Raw genomic sequence first — 18,898 nt, 5'->3', positions numbered from 1 at the left:
GTACACTGCGCTGTGCATGGCTGTACTGTAGCTGTAAAAAAGACAAAAAACATAGCCTAGCCCTATAGGACAGGCTTAGAGTATAACTCAACAAACAGGCCCTCATGATTCATTTGATGGACACCTTATTTGATAGTACCTCATCATTAAGTCTGCTAGATCCTGTTCTGTCACATGTCGTAGACGATAGACAATTTTCAAAATGTAGTAGGCCTACACCACTCGCTCATCTTTAAGCCCAGCTCTCGGCTCACATCATGTGGGCACGGTTGGCTGTTGAGGGGTCCACCTAATGTGCGTCCAGAACTCTGTTTGCGCGTCCGGAGCGCGTCCGGAAGAGAAAGTGCGCGTCCGGAACAATTTCCTCTGTAAATATGAACCTAATGTTGCATTAGATGGCTTAAATAGCATTTTAATTCCATGTAGAGAAAATAAAATTGCGAAAAATCTTTTTGGTGACTTTGTATTTTACAATTTTCAGCGAGGTGGTTAATTACTAATGCCATACTCATATCCCAACTTCCTTACGCGCCTTCTCCTGTTGTGGTCGTCTAAGTCGGTATGAGTTTGTCTGGGATTTGATGGCTGTGTAACCTCCAAATCACTCCGCTGAAAATTGTAAAATACAAAGTCACCAAGGAGATTTTTTCCAATTTTATTTTCTCTACATGGAATTAAAATGCTATTTAAGCCATCTAATGCAACATTAGGTTCATATTGACATAGGAAATTGTTCCGGACGCGCACTTTCTCTTCCGGACGCGCTCCGGACGCACAAATTGTTCCGGACGCGCATTAGGAAGACCGCTGTTGAGTGTTATGGTTCAGTCTGTGAGACTAATTTAAAGAGGTTACACTTTTATTTTGAATTGGAAAACAGCCCACAGGACTGACTTTTCACTGAGTAATAAGTGTGCCCTTCGAAGGTAAAGTCTCTTTCTGGATTTGCTTCCATAGATGCCTTGTTCAGGATATCATCTGACCGATGCCTGATCAAGCACAGACTGTATCCGGTGGTGTACATTTCCCCGTCTATGTCACCCTTTTTAGCTCACCTCTTAGCAGAGGTGAGCTTATCCCATACCGTGGCGTCCGTCGTCGTCGTCGTCGTCGTCGTCGTCGTCGTCGTCGTCGTCGTCGTCGTCGTCGTCGTCGTCGTCGTCGTCGTCGTCCGTCGTCCGTTAGCAGGGCACGTTTCGTAACTGTTAGAGCTATTGAGTTGAAACTTGGTACACATGTACCCTTATGTAATGACACCTTGGAGACCAAGTTTCGGTCCGATTCGTTTCATGGTTTGGCCACCAGGGGGCCAAACGTTAAAAGTGAAAATATGCAATATCTCCCTTAATAGTAGTCGGGAAATTTTGAAAAAAATATGGTAGGTACTTCTAGCAAAGGTGCATCATATATCCTCCGGGTTTTTGATTTGACCTCCTTTTCAAGGTCACAGAGGTCAAATGTTGTAAATTGGCCGTTAGGATGTAACGATGGCACGTTTCTAAACTGCAATGACTATTGATACCAAATTTGGTACACATTTACCCCTTAGTCAGGTGATCTCAGGGACCGAAGTTTGGTCCAATATGATTCACCACTTGACCACCAGGGGGCAAAATCCAAAAACCTTAAAAATGTGATTATTCCTTAACTTCTTGCCCGATTGCCACCAATTTGATATCATGGGTACATCTAACCACCATACAGTAAATGTCACACAGGTTTTTAATTTGACCTTCTTGTCAAGGTCACAGAGGTCAAATGGCGTAAATTTGCCGTCAGGCCGTAACTATGGCACGTTTCTTAACTGCAATGACTATTGATCACAAATTAAGTACACATGTACCCCTTGGTCAGGTTATCTCAGGTACCGAAGTTTGGTGCGATCTGATTTGCCGTTTGGCCTCCAGGGAGGGGGCCAAATCCGAAATTCTTCAAAATGCCTTTATTCCTAGTAATGACTTGCCTGATTGGCACCAATTTTATATCATAGGTACATCTAATTCTAACAACCATTCAATGTGTCACCCGGGTCGTCTTTGATTTGACCTACTTTTCAAGGTCACAGAGGTCGAATGTACTGTAAATTGGCCATTTTGGGGAAATTGTAATTGCTTGGACCTACATCAAACCTAACACTACATGACACAATACCATGCTCTTTATCCATCTTTCCTCCACATGAGGTGAGCACAATGGCCCTGGCCATTTCATTTATTCAGTCAGTGTTAATTTCTCTTCTCTTTTTAGCTCACCTCTTAGCAGAGGTGAGCTTATCCCATACCGTGGCGTCCGTCGTCCGTCGTCGTCGTCGTCGTCGTCGTCGTCGTCGTCGTCGTCGTCCGTCGTCCGTTAGCAGGGCACGTTTCGTAACTGTTAGAGCTATTGAGTTGAAACTTGGTACACATGTACCCTTATGTAATGACACCTTGGAGACCGAGTTTCGGTCCGATTCGTTTCATGGTTTGGCCACCAGGGGGCCAAACGTTAAAAGTGAAAATATGCAATATCTCCCTTAATAGTAGTCGGGAAATTTTGAAAAAAATATGGTAGGTACTTCTAGCAAAGGTGCATCATATATCCTCCGGGTTTTTGATTTGACCTCCTTTTCAAGGTCACAGAGGTCAAATGTTGTAAATTGGCCATTAGGATGTAACGATGGCACGTTTCTAAACTGCAATGACTATTGATACCAAATTTGGTACACATTTACCCCTTAGTCAGGTGATCTCAGGGACCGAAGTTTGGTCCAATATGATTCACCACTTGACCACCAGGGGGCAAAATCCAAAAACCTTAAAAATGTGATTATTCCTTAACTTCTTGCCCGATTGCCACCAATTTGATATCATGGGTACATCTAACCACCATACAGTATATGTCACACAGGTTTTTAATTTGACCTTCTTGTCAAGGTCACAGATGTCAAATGGCGTAAATTCGCCGTCAGGCCGTAACTATGGCACGTTTCTTAACTGCAATGACTATTGATCACAAATTAAGTACACATGTACCCCTTGGTCAGGTGATCGCAGGTACCGAAGTTTGGTGCGATCTGATTTGCCGTTTGGCCTCAAGGGAGGGGGCCAAATCCTAAATTCTTCAAAATGCCATTATTTCTAGTTATGACTTGCCCGATTGGCACCAATTTTATATCATAGGTACATCTAATTCTAACAACTATTCAATGTGTCATCCGGGTCTTCTTTGATTTGACCTACTTTTCAAGGTCACATAGGTCGAATGTACTGTAAATTGGCCATTTTGGGGAAATTGTAATTGCTTGGACCTACATCAAACCTAACACTACATGACACAATACCATGCTCTTTATCCATCTTTCCTCCACATGAGGTGAGCACAATGGCCCTGGCCATTTCATTTTACAGATTAACTGTTGTTGGTTATTGCAAGAGGAGTCGTTGGCACATTTCAAGTCCAGGAAAGCACTTGCTGTTCCCACATTCAGAGTGAGGTGTGCTTACTCGTTTTACTGCTTTCCATTCCCGGAGAGCGTTATCAAATATCTGCTGCAAGGCAACAAATATCTGCCGCAAGGCGCTTCAAATATCTGCCGAAAGGCATCAAATATCTGCCGCACCAATAAAGTTCATTTTGTTAACCAACTCTTTATCTTCTTTTCTTCACATACAAAAAAGACCGTCCCAAACATTTGGCTGCATCCACTTCATCAATGTCCAGACAACAGTCGGTTCATTTGACCATTGTAAAGCACCAGGCCCCACCTCACAAAATACACTGTAATAATTATGTACCTTGTGTCCATGTGCATGTTATTAGTTCAACCTACGCTGCATGAAGACAAGGACTCCACTCTTAGACGTCACCACACAACTCCTTGACGTCATCACACACCCCACTACTGCAACGGCAATAGAAATGACTTTACGTCATAATACCAGGGTGACGTCAACTCAGTACTTCAGCATGCACTGATATAGCAAGAAGGTCTTTCGCATCAGCACTTCTGCGTGCTAGACGTTATAGCTTCACGTTGCCTCATAATAACGTTACCGACACACACTTTACCCTTGCCTTCACCTATCCATTTCAGCTGAGCGCCAGGCCCTTGGGCCTCTTGTTTAAAAACTTTTTCTCTTTCTTTAAAATAAAAGAATTTTCTCTTAAAAAAGACTCTGCCCTGTTTTGTTACAAACACTGCTGTAAACTTACAACGCACCTGTTAAATAACATGACATTAGTATTTGCAGAGATGAAGGAAAAAAATATTCTGTGAAAAACTAATATTCTGTTTTTTTAAAAACTTTTTCTGTTGAATCGCAGATTATTTCCATAAAAATGATTTACAGGACAGGTCATGTAAAGAAAGTTCTGTAAAATCTTCTTTTTTTTTTAACAGTGTGGTAAAAAAGGCACTGGTATAAAAGGCACCGGTAAAAAAAGGCACCGGTAAAAAAGGCACAAGAAAAGTACTACCAAGGTAAAAAAGGCACTCCAGTTTAAAATTAACTTGGTGTATTCATGTGTGTTCTTCCTGTAATAATTCCATATGACGGCGAATAATTCATTACATCCCCCCTCCCTCATACGACATTGTCTCCTTAGGGTGTCCCCTATGACATATGACCCCTAGGACATCTGCCCCTTTAATACCTGACCCTGGACATTTTCCACACGGCATCTCACATAAAAAGACCAATGAATATATGTCCTTGGAGGCCAAATTCCTGAACTTTTTTTTGAGATAGTTGTTTGAAATCAGGCATAATTAAACAGCACGACATTATTCATGTTGAATTAGTCTATTTATTGACATTTTTGTCCCAAAATACCCAGATATAGTGGTATATCAGTATCCATTTCAATGAAGATGAAAATAAAATATATTCAGAAAAGAACACACTATGAATTCACCCAAGTGAATTTTGAATTTCTGGTGCCTTTTTTACCGGTGCCTTTTTTACCAGTGCCTTTATTTCCAGTGCCTTTTTTACCAGTGCCTTTTTTACGTACCTTTTTTTCCAGTGCCTTTTTTTCCAGTGCCTTTATTACCTAGATTCCTCTACGATAACCCTCTTGAGCATCGAATAAATATTTGGCACCAAGGGGTACTATGGCCTCCAATTAAATTTCAGTTTCACAGTCAAAATAGTATTCCCCTTCACATTAATCCTTCTCAAACGTTTTTAGCTCACCTCTTAGCAGAGGTGAGCTTATCCCATACCGTGGCGTCCGTCGTCCGTCGTCGTCGTCGTCGTCCGTCGTCCGTTAGCAGGGCACGTTTCGTAACTGTTAGAGCTATTGAGTTGAAACTTGGTACACATGTACCCTTATGTAATGACACCTTGGAGACCAAGTTTCGGTTCGATTCGTTTCATGGTTTGGCCACCAGGGGGCCAAACATTAAAAGTGAAAATATGCAATATCTCCCTTAATAGTAGTCGGGAAATTTTGAAAAAAATATGGTAGGTACTTCTAGCAAAGGTGCATCATATATCCTCCGGGTTTTTGATTTGACCTCCTTTTCAAGGTCACAGAGGTCAAATGGTGTAAATTGGCCGTTAGGATGTAACGATGGCACGTTTCTAAACTGCAATGACTATTGATACCAAATTTGGTACACATTTACCCCTTAGTCAGGTGATCTCAGGGACCGAAGTTTGGTCCAATATGATTTACCACTTGACCACCAGGGGGCAAAATCCCAAAACCTTAAAAATGTGATTATTCCTTAACTTCTTGCCCGATTGCCACCAATTTGATATCATGGGTACATCTAACCACCATACAGTATATGTCACACAGGTTTTTAATTTGACCTTCTTGTCAAGGTCACAGAGGTCAAATGGTGTAAATTCGCCGTCAGGCCGTAACTATGGCACGTTTCTTAACTGCAATGACTATTGATCACAAATTAAGTACACATGTACCCCTTGGTCAGGTGATCTCAGGTACCGAAGATTGCTGCGATCTGATTTGCCGTTTGGCCTCCAGGGAGGGGGCCAAATCCTAAATTCTTCAAAATGCCATTATTCCTAGTAATGACTTGCCCAATTGGCACCAATTTTATATCATAGGTACATCTAATTCTAACAACCATTCAATGTGTCACCCGGGTCTTCTTTGATTTGACCTACTTTTCAAGGTCACAGAGGTCGAATGTACTGTAAATTGGCCATTTTGAGGAAATTGTAATTGCTTGGACCTACATCAAACCTAACACTACATGACACAATACCATGCTCTTTATCCATCTTTCCTCCACATGAGGTGAGCACAATGGCCCTGGCCATTTCATCTCTAATATCTTGCTAAAACGGCCGATATGTGTCTGACAAGCATAAAGCTGAATAGGGAATTATTCTAATCAAAGTTGATAATAAAAAATATTTGCACACTTATTTCATGGCGTACGTGGCCAGAAAACTCAATGAGGGTACCGTAAGGGTAAGCAACAAAACATTTTGTGAACTGGAAGTGTAAAAGTAAATCGCATGTGATAGTACCCCTCAGCCCCAGACCAGTGATGGGATAGCCTCTTTGCAATTGTAAAGATTCTTTACATTCCGACATCTGCGGTACTGCTTTTCAAGATGGTGCCAATTTACCTGTTACTAGAGGCGCTGCAGGCAACAAAATCAACACCTCTAGTGTCAAGATAGGGACTGAAGGCAATAAAATTTGCCATGGTATCACAATTGAAACTGCATTTTATATGCAGAAGCATAAACCCTACCATCACTAGATGGAACATGCTACCAAAATCCCATTTTTCCTTGTAATATTTGGCACAGAATGTGGTCGTTTTTGAGACTGCTGGTGCTTTTGCTCATCACAAAACCTAATCACAAAACCATTGGATCTATGAACTGATATGACCACAGGAAAAACCAGAAAAGCTTGGCCAGATTTCCGTCCATGATTTTCCCATTCGATCTATAGAAATAGGTTGTTGCATGTACATGTATGTACCAAATGTCAACAAATAATGACGAAACACCCAGTGGCACCACTGTTTATACAGTTTTAGATTTTGTACCTTGTGAAAAACCTTGCCCTTGGCCATTCAGACTGAAAATTGTATCAAACCAACCGTGATCATTTTTTTTCATCTGGCTTCCACAGTTGGAAGGTAAAAATATACATTAGCCCATCATCAATCACCTCTATTATTTGTAACAACACCTAGCATTTTATACTTGTACTGGTCTCAAATAACAATGACAACGGTACAGACACATCCAAATATCAGATATGCATCATATCTACATTCAGATTTTGGAAAAACGCCATGACATTATATGATCAGCACGATTTAAAAATTGTTTTGCAGACATGAACTCGTTGATGATTTCACAAAAAAGTGACCAATCTGCAAATTTTCTGAAATTGACATAACAGCGCCATCCGGGTTTTATTACCCATGTCTACCTTCACAACAATCATTGTGGTGATATTCAAAGCCAAAATCATTCTGTAACCCTTTACCATCTATCCATGCGTTAGGTACCAGTATACTCTTGCATATGTGATGCATCGAGTCTTTCAAACTAGGCCTAATATTTGAATAGAGTTTTCTAAAAATGAAAAATTTGCTGATTGGTCACTCCGAGATATCATCGACAAATTAAAAGCACTTTGAAATGGTTGATTTCCATTCAAAACGTATATAGGAGAGTGTCACAACCTCGGGGCTAAAAGTACCAGTGGTGACCTCCAGGTCAGAGCCTCTGGCCAAACTTACTGATCCTCCTTGTCATAAATTATCTCGGCCAAAATGACGCCCCCTGATATACACTGACATCAGGCGGGTAATCCAATTAAATAAAGTCCAGGCCAACAGTTAAAATATACGGCATTTATCCTCAATAATCACCCCACCCACACCCGGTTACAACATCAATATATACAGGTACATCACAATAGTCAACACAATCGCACATAAATGGTCCCTCATAAAACATCAGGGAGACAGACCACTCATCCGTGGCAATACAATCACTTCAGATATACGTCGTCAGGGCAACAGTTAGCAACTGTTGCAAATCAAGGCAGAATGGCAAGGGGTTAATCCTCAGGAGACTGGCATGGACAAATATTTTTAAAAAAAAACCTCTTGGAATAAAATTATTCCAAGAAGAATCAAACCACACCTCGATTCCAGGTGTATACAAGTTTTGCCCCAGCAAAACAGAAAGATTCCCGCAATTGAAGTTACCCGATACAGGAGATTCTGGGCCCGTTTACCAGTCCAACCTGGTGAGCTCGCCAGAAGCAAAAAAACTGGTCCAAAGAAAATTACGTGAGCTCAACACGCATATCGGGAGGTCTAGCGATTTTGAAATGGTCTGCAGTGACCGCAAGGCCCCAGTGATCCACCAGCAGCACGAGGGGTATGCAGAAAAAAAAAGAATTTGTATCAGTCAGAGACTTGAGCAAATCACTGGCCTCTCCACAGACAGAGGAATAAAAAGGGTACCCTCAACTCCTGAAGAAAGGAGGAGATGAAAAAACGTACCAACGCTCGACTCTTAGCAAGAGGAGAAAAACGTCTGCGTCTAATCGCATCTGAGCCGGTCTGCTCGGAAACCCACGCTATCCCATTAAATACCCGAAGTCCACGTGACCACATGATAATTCAACTGACATTCCGATCCACAATGCACTGCGCACACAAATACACCCCCAATTAAAATATGAAAAGATCACCAAGCAACCCGATACAAAAGCCTTCGTTTCCTGGCAGAGATCGCACTGAATATAACTTAAAACACCGTAGTTCGAGGCACATGCTAAGGAGTGATTAAATAAGCTTACGATTAATCGAGATAAGTTCCAAATTTGCAAGTTAAAAGAAGTTTTCGTGAGAGAGGTAACAATGTAATTTTGACTTTAGCGGTGCTGTAGGAAAGGAGGTCATTCGGCATTCCTCAGCCACTCACGTGATAGGAAGAACCAATAAAAATACGAGGAAATTGTAAACAGTGATGGCCGCCGTCCAGGTCACATGACCGATAAAATGGCGACGCATCCAGGAAATTGATAGAAAGAGTTGTTGACAATTTGTCCGAAAATAAACGAAATAAACCGTTGTGCCTGGAACTAGGTTTACATAAAAGGTTACGAAAATGAGAAGGTAATTTTGGTGACCGTTTCAAGAGCGAGACTGGCAAGAACAAAGCTTGAAAGCTTGAGACTCCTGGTGGAGTGTTTTCAGGGACAAAAGCTTTAATTAATCATAATAAGTCTGGCACCTAAAGGGTTGATGCGTAAATGAATTGTCGTTAAATTAGTGAAAGTCAAACTATACAATTTGACCTCAGTTGTCATCATTGTCTTCTCCATTTTCATCTGAGCTGTCATAAGCTCCAGCTTCTTTCTCACAGGTGACTGAGCAATATTGTTTTCCTTCGGAATAGTATTGAAGGCAGCCATTGCTTTGCTGAAATCCCACAAAGTTTTCAAATTCACTTCCATAGTGAAGGCACCTTGTTGATTCGAATCTACACTCCTGTTGGATCTTCTTGCCACATTTCTTCACTCCAGCCACATCTAAATAAAGACAAAATGCATACTGGTTATTATTCATTAAACCTGGATAGTGAAAATACTGTTATTTGCTGGCTGCCCTTGACGCACTAAAAATTGAAAAGCAGTTTGAGTGCAAAGTTTTAAATGTTATACCATATTGTTCTTAAGACATATCCTCATGGGAATTTTTTTTTTTTCTAGATACATATTTAAAGGGAGGCTATAAGCATTGGCTAGGTATGCCGGGTTCATTTACTCCAAGTCCTTTTCAGTTACATTTAAGTTGATTTATTTCATTACTCATTATTAAGCCCTAATGGTTGTAACAGAGCATAACTAGTAATGTACATGTAGCACTGAATGCTACTATTCCACATATATATCAGATGACTACTTACCACGCAACCAAACTTTGTAGACTTCTTTAACAAAGATTGGCCGGGAGACAATATTTCTCCAATGGTGGCACACCTCCCTCATGACCTCTCTCTGTTGTTTAACACCGTCAGAATAATCTGATTTGACATTATCATCATCTCGGCACACCTGCACCAGGATATTTTCCATTATCTCGTATGGAAGGCTTGATATCTGAAAGGGAAGAAAAAATTAACTATTGCTCTTCTTTGCAATTGCCAGTAATTACAGAAGACCATCATCCAAGTCATACTATCAAAACTGACATCTGTTCTGCTTCTCCTCCTTCCCGTGCTACATTTGAGAGAGTTCTGCTGTGAATAATGTGCCAGCGACATACCAGTGACACACTAATTTGAGTGTACTGTTGACGATGGATTGGGATGGGAAATAACAAATATGCAGAGAAAACTGTATTAAATATTTCATGTCATTCATGTCATTCATGTCATTGTAAAATACTTTATCGTGTATAGTGGCCATAAAGTGGCACCTGAGCGCGAGCTACCCACTGGGTAGGGTAGTGTGCCATACAAATTTAGGCATTACTGGACCTTGTACTATCATTTTGCAAAGAACACAATCAACGCAATTGAGGAGTAACTATCAAGAATCAAACCTATGACTTATGCACTACACCATCACTTTGAATAGTATGTACCTAATGTATTGATCCTTGAATTTACCCCACGACGAAGCATTACGTCATCCACAAATCGGAGACCGAGCTATTCTGTGGCTGTGTTAGCCCCAAGTTTATTATAGGAACAATAAACCAGGCACAATGAAAAATAAGGGTCACTCCTCCATTTCGCTTGTTTTTGTTTCGTAGCGCTAAGTCCAGTTAGCCATTATTTTGACTGTGATTGATTATGAAAAGGGATTGGGGGAAGATTTTTCTCTTACTACAGGCCGTAAGGTTTTTCTGACTGAAAATTGAAAAGTTTTCTGGGTGAAAGTTGAAAATTTCAGGTGAGAAAACCTTACTGCTGGTGGGTTGGAGGAAAATCTTCCCCTAATGCATGATCCGAGGCTGTGAATAACCACTTTGGATTTATGAGGGCCTTATGAATTTGCCACTCCTAATTTACACAAAACACTGTTTTCACTGATGCAGCTTCTTTATCACGTTTCTGTTGCAGCAAGGTGTGTCATTTTTGCAGGTGTCCGACCATCGATTGTCAATTATATGCAACATTCAGTAGTTGTTGATAAATTTGCTTCTGTACTCTGACTTACATTTTCTTCATTCACCTTTTTGGAAATGTTTGTGTCATTTTGTCCACCAATTTCTTTCTGCATCTGAAATCATAATTTCACATAATTGTCATGCAAATAAGAATGACATTGTTTCTTAAAATATGTGTGTAGCGGCGATGCACTTCTCAGCTTAGGATCATCCATGTAAGAGACAGTCACATCCATGAACAGAAGACGAACGACGTGTCTAAAGATCCTTCTCTTTAGTTTAATAGCGTATCACCGTGTAGTTTTGTCAAGTACAGCAGATTCACAGTTACAGGTACATCTTTCGACTGACTACATCAGGTTCACGTAAAAACTGAAAATACAAAATGGGAAGGACTCCTTAGTCTTTTTAGCAAATAACCAAGAACATCAGAGATGCCAGACAAGATATAGATGTACAATGTAAGTGTACATGAGCGTGAAGACAGGTTGTGACAACCCAGCGTCCCAGGTTGTGACAATGTCTCCACCAAAAACTTCACCCCAAAGTAAGCCAAATTATCCCCAAAATCCCAGGACATCAGTTTAACTTGTCTAACATCTCCACAATGAATATATAAAGGCTACAAAGTCCAGCTAGCAGGACACAAGAATTAGACAACTGGAAGACACCACCACAAGGTGCTGCCACCTGAGAACACTCAACGGTACTAAGGAGAAAGTCTTCACTCCAATATGCAAAGACAAATAACTCTGTCAGACTAGCTTTTAAATGGGCTACAAAGGGACACAAAAACATTGCACGTGGCCACGATTTTGATACTACAATGCCTTGACATTAGGCGTGGTAGATAGGTACATGTGTCTTAACCTTTTACAAGACGTCCGCTGTCGTTGGACACAGTTTTACAGCACTGATCTAATTATTTTGGGCAAATTACGCCACTTAATGTTGCTATACATATTCATCTTGACATACCTCTGTTTTAGGCTACTCTTTTCTGAACAATTAGCCTTAAATTTGACTTCTTCTACATCGGCAAAAACCGCAAGGTTTTGTACCGGGAAAACACAATGGCGGAAAGCGCACGAGCTAATATAGGTGGCACTGACGTCAACAATAATTAAAGGCGATATGCCGTAACATTGCTCTCCTAAATTGTCCTATCAATTTACACTACTGAAGTGTCCTCATAATATCAACGAAAATATCTCACAAAGACAAGGGGTTAATGTCCTTTAACCCTTGGGTGAAATGTCTCACTATCAAAAATAGTGAAAACCTCGGAATATTAAATTGTCACAAATGCAGACAATTCGACCCAAAAAACACTTCGGCAAGCTTGAGCAAGTCGTACTTCAAAATGAACCTACCAAACTTGGCATAGAATATACCCAATGCCAAATCTGGCGCTCTGAATCCCCATGACCATGACGATACAGTATGCGACTTGCACAAGACTACCCATGCAAAAACGGAGGAAATCACTTGAGCTATTCCTTGAAAGAGACAATGTCTGCTCCTGTTTTCCAGTTCCACCATAGAATACACATTCCAACATATGAATTTCAAACTGAACGTATCCACAGAACTTAGAGTAGCTTGAAAAACCCACACTAAAGGGCTAAAATGAACTTGTCCACCTTTGAATCAGCCTGCATCAGTCAATCTGGAAAGAGCCCAATTTTAACACAATGCGCTTTAGAAGAAAAAACAAAAAAAACCAAAATGCTGGGTTAACAACCAGCTTGATGACCAAAACAACACCAAATGTTTTGTACGGGCTACTCATCCAAATTCACCACTACAAGCATCCCAAAGATAGGATTTCACAGTCGCGACAGTATAGCACAATCCCAGGCTTCTCCGTTCGGGAATCTCGGGTCTGTCAATTATCAGTCCCAATTGTCCGTATTATCCTCAACAACAGATGGCGTAGCTGGTTTCAGCAGCAAGATCAACTTGTGAACAGGGCGATCCAAAACTGACTGTCCAGCCTGTATGCGTGCCTTTCTAACGAGTCCGTCCTTCCCAGGAAACGTCTCCAATACTCTCCCCATTGGCCAGTTACACCTTGCGACTCCGTCATCGATAACCAACACGATGACACCTATGGCCAGGCTTGGCCACGACTTGGTCCATTTTCTCCTTTCCTGTAGTGTTGGTAAGAATTCCTTCCGCCAGCGAGACCAAAACTCGTTTGCTAGATATTGTACACGCCTCCATTGGCGACGGCAGTAGATGTCGTTTCGTTGAAAGTTGCCTGGCAGCGGCATGATGACCCTTGTCTCAATTGTAAGCAGCTGGCTGGGACTTAATGGCTCCGGTGTGTCAGGCGAGTTGGTATCTACACACGTCAATGGGCGACTGTTTACGATGGCTTCGGCCTCAACCATCAATGTTCGCAGCATTTCGTCATCCAATCGGTCTCCGTGAGTAACAAGTAGTGCAGACAGCGCGTTTCTAGCTGATCGGATCATCCTCTCCCATACCCCACCCATATGACTAGAATGGGGTACGTTCATCTCGAACTTAATCCAATCACATCCATCTAAGAGTAAGCGTCTCCTCACCCCGTCTTCATCCATTTCTGCCAGAGCTGCAGCCAACTCACTTTTGGCGCCGACAAAATTCGTTCCTTGGTCCGATCTCAAAAGCCTTACGGGGCCACGGCGACACACGAATCTACGATATGCATTTAGGAAGGAATCCGTACTCGGCGAGTTAGCTGTCTCGATATGTATGGCTCTCGAGCTCAGACAGGTAAACAAGACTCCATATCTCTTTGGATCACTCCGGCCCTGACGAACAAGGAAGGGGCCAAAATAATCGACTGCGGCGTAAGTAAATGGTGGAGCTTCTTTCATGCGATCTTCAGGTAAATCGGCCATCTTCTGACCCAAGGGGGGTCCTCTCAGCTTACGACAGATGACACATTTACTCAGACAGGACGTGATGCTGGATCTTGCAGATGTTATCCAATATCCTTGGGCTCGGACCTCATTCAGAGTCATGTTGCGACCTCCATGACCGGTCCTTTCGTGGAAATGCCGGACTATTACCCTGGTGATGTGACTGTCTTTAGGCAGCAGGACTGGATGTTTGACTCCCCTCGGAACGTTAGCTCTTCTGATCCGTCCACCGACTCTGATGATGTCATTTTCATCCAGATAAGGATCAAGTCTGTACAAGCTGCTGCTTTTCTTCAGAACTAAGTCTCGCCTCCTGCAACTGTCTCGGTTTGTGGACCCCTTCTGGTCAGCATTGTCGTCTACAGCCTTAATTCCTCGAAGAATGGGCATTTCTTCAGAGTAAGCCTCAGCTTGGACTGTCTTAAGGATCAACATCTCAGCTTGAGCGATTTCTTCAGCTGTCACTGGCTTGTATGTAGAAAACCTTGCTGTCCGATTAAGCAACCTCTCCTTGAACTTCAGGCAGACAGCGACAGCTCTTTTAGCCTTGTACCAACTTGAGAATCGCTGCAATCTTGGGAGTAGGCCTATGTCAGCTTCAATTACAGCTCCAGTTGCCAGGGTTGTCATCTTCTTGATCTCTGGATCCCCTTCACCAAGGTTGTCAATCTTGCAAGGACTGAGTGGCTTCAAAGTGGAAAGGAAGGCTGGCCCTTTCCACCACAGCTGGCTGTCGATCAACTCTCTGGCGTTTGCTCCTCGAGATGTGAGGTCGGCTGGGTTGTTGTCGGTTGCGATGTGCCTCCATTGCTCCACAGCTGTATTGTCCCTGATCTTCTGTACTCGATTTGCTACATATATATGAAAGTGCTTGGCGTCATTTGCGATGTATCCCAAGACAACCATACTATCAGTCCAAAATACTTCTGTAAGGTCTTTATATTGCAGCTCTCGCCTCAGGAACTTGCTAATTTTGACAGATGTTACTGCGGCAGTAAGCTCGAGCCTTGGAACTGTAATGGGCTTTTACGGAACGACTCTGGATTTGGCCATGACCAAGGCAGTGTCGACATTGTTGTTTTCATCGATCATCCGAAGGTAGCTGCATTGCCCATATCCGACCAAACTAGCATCGGAAAAATGATGCAACTCGACTGTCTTGACTTCACCAGAATTTTCAGGCTTGTAGCATCTTGGTATTTCTAGGCCAGCCAGGATCATGAGTTCTTGCCTCCATCTCTCCCATTCCATTTTGATTTCCTCTGGCAATGGGTCATCCCAATCTGCGCCGCTACTGCACAATCCTTGTAAAATCCTCCGCCCCACCAGTACAAGTGGCGACACCAGTCCAAGGGGGTCGAAGACCGAGCTGATACTAGATCGAATCCCTCTTCTTGTCAACGGCTTGCCTTGGAGCTGGATTTGAAAACGAAAGGCATCGGACTGGATGCACCATTCTACTCCCAAAGTCCTCTCAACTGGCAGATCGTCTTGCAGCAGATTGACGTGTTGAAGATTCTTTGCCCTTTCTGCAGCAGGGATGGTGTCCAATACTTCTCTCTTATTAGATGCAAACTTGTGCAGACGAAAACCTCCTTCCTTACAGAGTTGGCGGCTTGAATCGATTAACTCCTTGGCTGACTTGGTTGTTGGGACAGACCGGATGCCATCATCAGCGTAGAAACTATCTCTTACAAAATCGGCAGCCTCTTTTCCGTGTTTTTCTTCGTACTTGTCTGCTGTGGCCTTTAGCGCATAATTACAACATCCAGGGGAAGATGTGGCTCCAAACACATGGACTGTCATCCTGTAGTCGGTCGGCTCTTCTTCTAGCTGCCCGTTCTTCCACCATAGAAAGCGAAAAAGGTCTCTACTATCTTCTGCGACAGATACCTGGTGATAGAAAGCCTCAATGTCACAGGTGAAGGCCACTGGCTCCTTCCGGAAACGACAAAGTATGCCAGTTAAATTGTTTGTGAGATCAGGACCCTGGAGAAGGTTGCTGTTGAGTACTTGTCCTTGATATGCAGCGCTGCAGTCATAAACAACTCTGAGTTTATCTGGCTTCTTGGGATGAAGTACACCATGGTGGGGAATGTACCAGACTTGGCCTGTAGGGGTCTCCTTGGGGGCTGGTTCGGCATAGCCCTTCACAAACAAGTCCTCCATAAAATCAACATACTTTCCCTTATATGCTTCATCACGGCGTAATCGGCGTTTCAGACCATTTAAGCGCCTTACAGCGAGCTGTCTGTTGTTGGGCAGGACCATGTTGTCATCCTTCAGTGGCAGGGGCAGCTGAAAATGTCCGTTTTCTAACTGCTGTAGTCCATCTCGTGCCTTGGATAGAAATTTTCTATCGTCACAGGACATCTTCTCTTCGGAGTCGTCTTCATGAAATTCTCGTTCAAACCACTCACTAAGTAGAATTGGACTTATCTCCTTGCCTTTGGTTCTGAATGCAAAGTGACAACTGCCTCCTTCAGTACTGATTGATCTGCAGGCGGACTCTATTTGGCTTTCATCTTCACAGCTGCAGTCAAGGATACCAATGACTCCCCAACCAAGATCGGTCAAAATGGCATAAGGGTCATTGTTTCCTCCTGGGACAACATCTCTAGGTTTCATGAGTCGAGGGCAGTTCATCCCAACAAGCAGGCCGATTTCAATGTCTTGATGAGGATGAAGCTTGTCTGCTATCTTTGCCAGGTGGGGAATTGTTCTCAAAGTGTCAGCTCTAGGTATCTGCCCATGTGTAGCAGGTCTTTTGTCTCTGGTGTAGGTAACTGGGAGGCCTACATCCAAATTGCGATCAACATCCATTACTCGGAGGCCTGTGACCTTAGTAGACTTAACAGTGGCTTCAGCTAACATGGTTGTTAGCCTGAGGGTAACATCACATCCTTTAACATCTAGGGTTCTGGCTGTATTCTCAGAGACGAAACAAGTGTCGGACTGTGGGTCCAAGAGGGCGTAAACGTCGACTGTTCTTCTTGGATCCTTCTCGTGATACAGGGTGACAGGTAGGATTAACGAATGAGAGCACCTGTGTCCTTGTTTTACACAGTTAGTGTTAGCGTTATCTGGGGCAACGCCTGTCTGAGGCATTGCTACCGCATTGTAATCCTGCAGTACAGTTGGATGCAGTTTTGAGCACACCTCACATGTCAGCTTTGTTTTACATGTGGCTCGACGGTGCCCGAATCTCAGACAGCCATAACACAGGGCCTTATCCTTGATTGTAGTTTTTCGCTCGGTCAGAGACATTGCTGCAAAGGTTGGACACGTGGCGACTCCATGGGGATTACTGCATACAGCACACTTGCGGGCCTTTGGCTTAGGCTTCTGACTGGTCTGTTCTGATTTAGGCTGCGGCTCAGTTTTTGACGATTTTGCAACTGTTGACAAAGTCTTCGACTTGAAATGGTTTGCGGTCCCCTTTGCCTTGTCTGGTTTTCCACTGCTGTCCTCCCCTCTTAGACTGACTGGACTGCATGCGATCCGGGCTTCCTTTACGATGAAGTCACAGAATTCTTGAAAACTTGGGTAGGATGGATCATCTTTGCTCAGCCTTGTATCAATAATCCTGCTCCATCTGTCCACAATATATCGTGGGAGTTTGCGAAGAATCTTCTTATTCTCATCTGGGTTGTTAAGTCCATCTAGGTAACGGATTGAGTTCATTGCACTAGCAAAACTTGTCAAGAAGTCGGCGAACTTCCTCAACTCCCTACCATCTCCCGCCTTAAGATGAGGCCAACTGTCAATTCTTTGCTTGTAGGCTTCTGCTGTTATGAATTTATTTCCGTACCTTTCCTTTAGGAGCGACCTTGCCCTCATGTATGCATCTGCGGTGCCTTGAGAGAGCAGACCTCGAATAGCCTCCTTTGCTTCACCTCCCGTATATTTACTCAGGTAGTGTAATCGCTGTGTCACTGAGGTAACACAAGCTTCGATCATGGTCTCAAATGACGAGTTCCATAGCGGATATTGAAGAAGATCACCCTTGAAGACTTCTGGTTCAACTCTCGGCAGGTGGTCCCGACGTTGCAATTCGGTAAGGATTTCGGCTAACTTGGCGATACTCTCATCTGCTGCACCAACTCCTTTCGATTCAGAGTCTTGACTGAGAGGATCTCTAGAGGGTGTGAGCCTCTCTGGCTCAGGCTCAGGCGTTGGCTGTGGTGGCAACGCTGACGGCTTTGACCGTCTTGGAGTGGGTGTGGGCCTCTCTGGCTCAGGCGTTGGCTGTGGTGGCAATGCTGACGGCTTTGACCGTCTTGGGGTGGGTACTGGGCTCCACCCATCGTCACTGTGGTGAGGGGCGCTTACAGCAATGTTACTGGCGTCAGGTGTCACCAATGTCACTGGAATAGGTATCTGACTTGCCGGAGTCGAGGTCAAATATCTTCGTTTTGACCTCAGCTCATCTTCCATTTGTTGTATGCTCTTTTCCAGCTTGCTTTTTTCGGCAGTAAGCATCTGCATCAGCAGTTTCTCGGACTTAACCCTTTTAGCAAGATCAATCTGGCTTTGAGCCATGATGTAGCTTCTGAGTCAGTTACTACGGTTAAAGTCACACAACATGGTAAAGTTCTTTATTAAGAATTCACCGTATTCTACGATAAGAGTCTTGAACAGAGTTTTTACTGTGGCGGCGATGCACTTCTCAGCTTAGGATCATCCATGTAAGAGACAGTCACATCCATGAACAGAAGACGAACGACGTGTCTAAAGATCCTTCTCTTTAGTTTAATAGCGTATCACCGTGTAGTTTTGTCAAGTACAGCAGATTCACAGTTACAGGTACATCTTTCGACTGACTACATCAGGTTCACGTAAAAACTGAAAATACAAAATGGGAAGGACT

At 43.1% G+C, this 18,898-nt stretch overlaps 2 protein-coding genes across 2 annotated transcripts; both read right to left on the bottom strand.

Moving 5' to 3' along the window:
- Positions 1 to 13,011: 13,011 nt before the first annotated feature.
- Positions 13,012 to 14,934, bottom strand: LOC135494836 (uncharacterized). Its single transcript, XM_064783512.1, has one exon. It carries the CDS (start codon positions 14,932 to 14,934, stop codon positions 13,012 to 13,014), a length of 1,923 nt encoding a protein of 640 aa, XP_064639582.1.
- A 120-nt stretch (positions 14,935 to 15,054) lies between these two features.
- On the bottom strand, positions 15,055 to 18,570 carry LOC135494138 (uncharacterized). Its single transcript, XM_064782305.1, has one exon. It carries the CDS (start codon positions 18,568 to 18,570, stop codon positions 15,055 to 15,057), a length of 3,516 nt encoding a protein of 1,171 aa, XP_064638375.1.
- Between the last annotated feature and the right edge of the window lie 328 nt (positions 18,571 to 18,898).

The sequence above is a fragment of the Lineus longissimus genome, chromosome 1 (genome assembly GCF_910592395.1).
Source record: "Lineus longissimus chromosome 1, tnLinLong1.2, whole genome shotgun sequence".
In the NCBI taxonomy this organism is placed as follows: Eukaryota; Metazoa; Nemertea; class Pilidiophora; order Heteronemertea; family Lineidae; genus Lineus; species Lineus longissimus.
This window is presented reverse-complemented; position numbering and strand designations above follow the sequence as displayed.